Source organism: Alligator sinensis, unplaced genomic scaffold (genome assembly GCF_000455745.1).
Source record: "Alligator sinensis unplaced genomic scaffold, ASM45574v1 scaffold400_1, whole genome shotgun sequence".
In the NCBI taxonomy this organism is placed as follows: domain Eukaryota; kingdom Metazoa; phylum Chordata; order Crocodylia; family Alligatoridae; genus Alligator; species Alligator sinensis.
The window spans coordinates 1,519,606-1,523,094 of record NW_005841897.1 but is presented as its reverse complement, the minus strand read 5'-3'; the positions used below and the strand labels follow the sequence as shown (position 1 = coordinate 1,523,094).

General features: G+C 52.7%; 1 protein-coding gene across 1 annotated transcript in view; it reads left to right on the top strand.

Moving 5' to 3' along the window:
* Window positions 1-3,489, top strand: part of MRPL38 (mitochondrial ribosomal protein L38) — a 12,997-nt gene that overhangs the window by 2,479 nt on the left and 7,029 nt on the right. Inside the window, exon 3 of the mRNA XM_006018283.3 lies at window positions 2,478-2,612. Within this exon, the coding sequence (XP_006018345.2) occupies window positions 2,478-2,612 (135 nt within the window). The remainder of the gene's footprint in view (window positions 1-2,477; window positions 2,613-3,489) is intronic.

Sequence of the window (3,489 nt, the reverse complement as noted above, 5' to 3'; positions counted from 1 at the left end):
ATGGGGGGAATCCTGGGTGCCCCCCAGACCCAAGAGGTACCAGTTGCTTGGGGGGGGCGTCCACTGCTGAGCGCATGTGGGCCCCCCCCCCCTGCTCCCGTGGGATGCTGCATCCACCCCCCCACCCCGGCATTCACGAGCCACGCCTGGTACCTCGAAGTACGTAGAAAAAACATATAAAGCTGTGTCTATGGCCAAATTGTCAAATCTCTCTGAATTGAACTGAAGGCTTCTGATTTGATTTTGAGAGATTAGTGGGTCTCCTGATTCGATTCGGATATCCAGCTGCTGAATCGGGCCAAATCTCCTCCAAGTTGAATCGGTGACCGAAGCTTCACACAGCCCTACTAACCTTGCTTTTCAATGGTTCTGTGAAGAGTGGGGTCTTGGCTGCAGCAGAAATTGGCACAGATATAAGTAGACCTCTGAGGGAGGAGATTAAGGAAGGTTTTCTGTAGGGCAAAAGGAAAATGATTCAGAACATCACTAATAGGGCCGTGCGAAATGGCTGTGTTTTGATTCAGTTTCGGATTTGGCTGTTTTGGAGGACTGTGATTCATTTTGGTGTTTCAGATCAGTGTCCTGTTTTGTTTCCGCCGAATCTGTTTCAAACAGGCTACAAGCTAGCTTTGCACAGCCCTACCCAGCCAAGCAGGGTTTGGGGCCACAGCGGGGGGGGCAGGACAGGGCTGTGGGTGGCTTATCTGGAGGGAGGGGGAGGACCACTACCTTCGCATAGATCTCTGATCCCTGTTATGCCGGGTCGTGGGGCAGGGAAGCAGCGCAGAGCAGTGAGCGAGCCTGCTGGTCCCTGCTGCGTGACTTGGTTCTGCAGGGAGCAGTGATCCGCACTGGGGGTCTCCTTCCGCCGCTGCTTGCCCCATGCTGCCCCGGATCTCTGCTCCCTGCAGAGCCAGGTCACACGGCAGAAACCAGCACTGCCCTGCCACACGACTCAGCTCCACAGGGAGCAGAGATGCACCCTGGGGGTCTCCTTGCCGCCACTGCCTGCCTTGCGCTGCCCCAACAGTGTTGGGGCTGTGCGTGGCGGGCAGCGGTGGCAAGGAGATCCCTGGTGCAGATCTCTGCTCCCTGTGGAGTCGAGTCGCACGGCAGAGCAGCAGTGTACAACTGTTTCCCTGCAAGCCCAGCTCCGAAACTCCAAAATTTTCCGAAACATCATGGATGCTTCGTGTCGTTCTGGAGATGTTTCTGAGTGTTCCGTTTCAATTCGAATTCAGTGTTTTGGGCACCGAAACAGACTAAAACAAAACGGCCAAAATTTCGCGCAGCCCTAACCATTAACACCATGTCTTGAGTTTTGCAGGTCTTTAGTTTCTGATGAAGACCTTCCAATTAATAAAATGGCTAATGAGCCACCCATCTTATGTCTTGGCTTTCAGTTAACAAAGTAAGATAGCAGGCCATGTTTCCCATCTAAAAATATGTATCTGCGAGCATTGTAAACTCGGGCTTGCTTTCCTTAGGCTGCAATACGTCTCCTCATCTTCAGCTAATCCTATCGCAAACTTGCCAAAATAGTTTAGAGAAAATCTGTTTCAAAAGAAAAGCTGACTGACTCCTGTTTTTCATCTGTTACCACAATACACAAAGAGTGGAGAATCTCTTTATATCTCACACTGATGGGGTTAAAGGCGCGTCTGACTGTGTCTTAGCATACTCGTTGTAAGGTCATGCTTTAAACTATTTATGGTTTGAGCCCCTTAAGTGTGTTTGGCATTTTATAAGCGTAAGGAAAAATACAGCTTCTGCCGCAAGAAATCTAGTCTAAACTGGGAGAGTTTAGATGAGTGTCAAATAACGTCCAGTCCTGAAGGAGTAGGGTGTACATGGGGTGTCTGTGGAAAGAATCATCCTGATGGACTTGGTCTTGAATGGGTTTGGAGGTGTCTGTTTACCTTATACAGAAGGGTGTCCCAAGCTTTTCCAGAGTTAGCAGTTGGTTACAGAAGGGCTACATAGGCAGAGAGCTGCCAGTGTGCACAGCTCCCTCATGAACTTGGACAACAGAATCTTTTGTATTGAGAAGGGCTGTTAGCTATGATGCTGGAGCCATCACTGTCATGCTTTCTGGAAGAGCCTCCAGGGGGTCATGTTCCACCAGAGACCAACAGAAAAGACTTTGTGTGATATCCCCTTGTAAAGGATGGCCTAGAGCAGGCTTGTGCTACAGTAGTATCATTGATGACACTGGTATCATGAGTTTTTCACCAGGCAGAGAACACATTAAATAGCGTGCACAAAATATTGTCCCTGTCCTGTTGTCAGCTCCATATGGCTACCGGGTTCTGACTATGTAGAACTTGCTAAAGGCTTAGGGCCTGTGTCAGTACCTCCTGATTTACCTTATCCCTCGGGCACATTTGGTTTGACCCTTAGGGGTTGCCGGAAGCTACTGAACAGATAAAATAAACCCCATTCTAGGATGTTTTTCACCTAAGTGATTTTCTTCCTAGATGAAGATGCAAAGATAGACATTGGCCTGCCTTGCTATAGACCAACACTGTCCAAGGAACTCAAGAGGAGAAAAGAGATCATGAAACAGAACCGCCAGAATGTGGAAATGGAAAGAGCGGCCCGACTGGGAACATGTATGTCCCCTCTTCTTCCCCCCCACCCCGCGCTTCATTCAGCCTCAGCTTCCTCTGCCTTCGTAGCTGACATGGCTTAGCCCAGGGGCAGGCAAAATACAGCCTGTGGGCTGAATCCGGCCCACCAGACAATTTTATCCAGCCCACAGGCAGGTGCCCACCAATTCTAATATTATAAAAGCTTTAATCTGTCTGTCCATAATGCTTTATTCATGCTCTGATCGGCTGACTGAAACAGCCAATCAGAGTGTGAATACAGCATTAAGACAAGAGGTGGCAGCACAGTGGAGCACCGCCATGATGGCGGGGACACAGGATGGAGCGGAGTGGGGGGCAAGGCCACTGGAGCTGGCCTTGGCCCCCCTCCTATCCCCCTCCACTTTGCTCCTTGGAGGTGGTGGCTAGTGGCACGGGGGGAGCGGTGTTGTGATGCCACGGGGTTCGAGGCCACGGGCACTGGCCTTGGCCCTCCCCTCCCCCCTTCTGTTGTCGCCAGCTGCAGGGCCAAGAGGAGTGAGGGGGAGAAGCTGGCCAGCTGCAGTGGAGCTGGGGAGCAACAGTCCCCGCCTGATGCAGCAGCGGTGGGGGGAGGGGAAGAGCAGGCCTCCCCCCCCCCAGGCCCAGGCCCACTCCTTCACCGTGTTGGCCCCGAGCCCACTCCTCTTGTCCCCTCGCCACCACTGGGTCTGCCTGGGCCTGCTACTTTTCCTCCCCATGCCGCAGCAGCCCGGCTTCTGCCCACCCTTGGGTCCGGTCCTCCCCTGCATCAGTCCCAAGCCTGCTCCTCCAGTCCCCTCACCACTGGTGGTGAGGGGGAGAGTAGGCCCAGACCCCAAGTGGCAGTTGGGAAGGAAGGTGGGGGGGGGGGGGGGGCGCT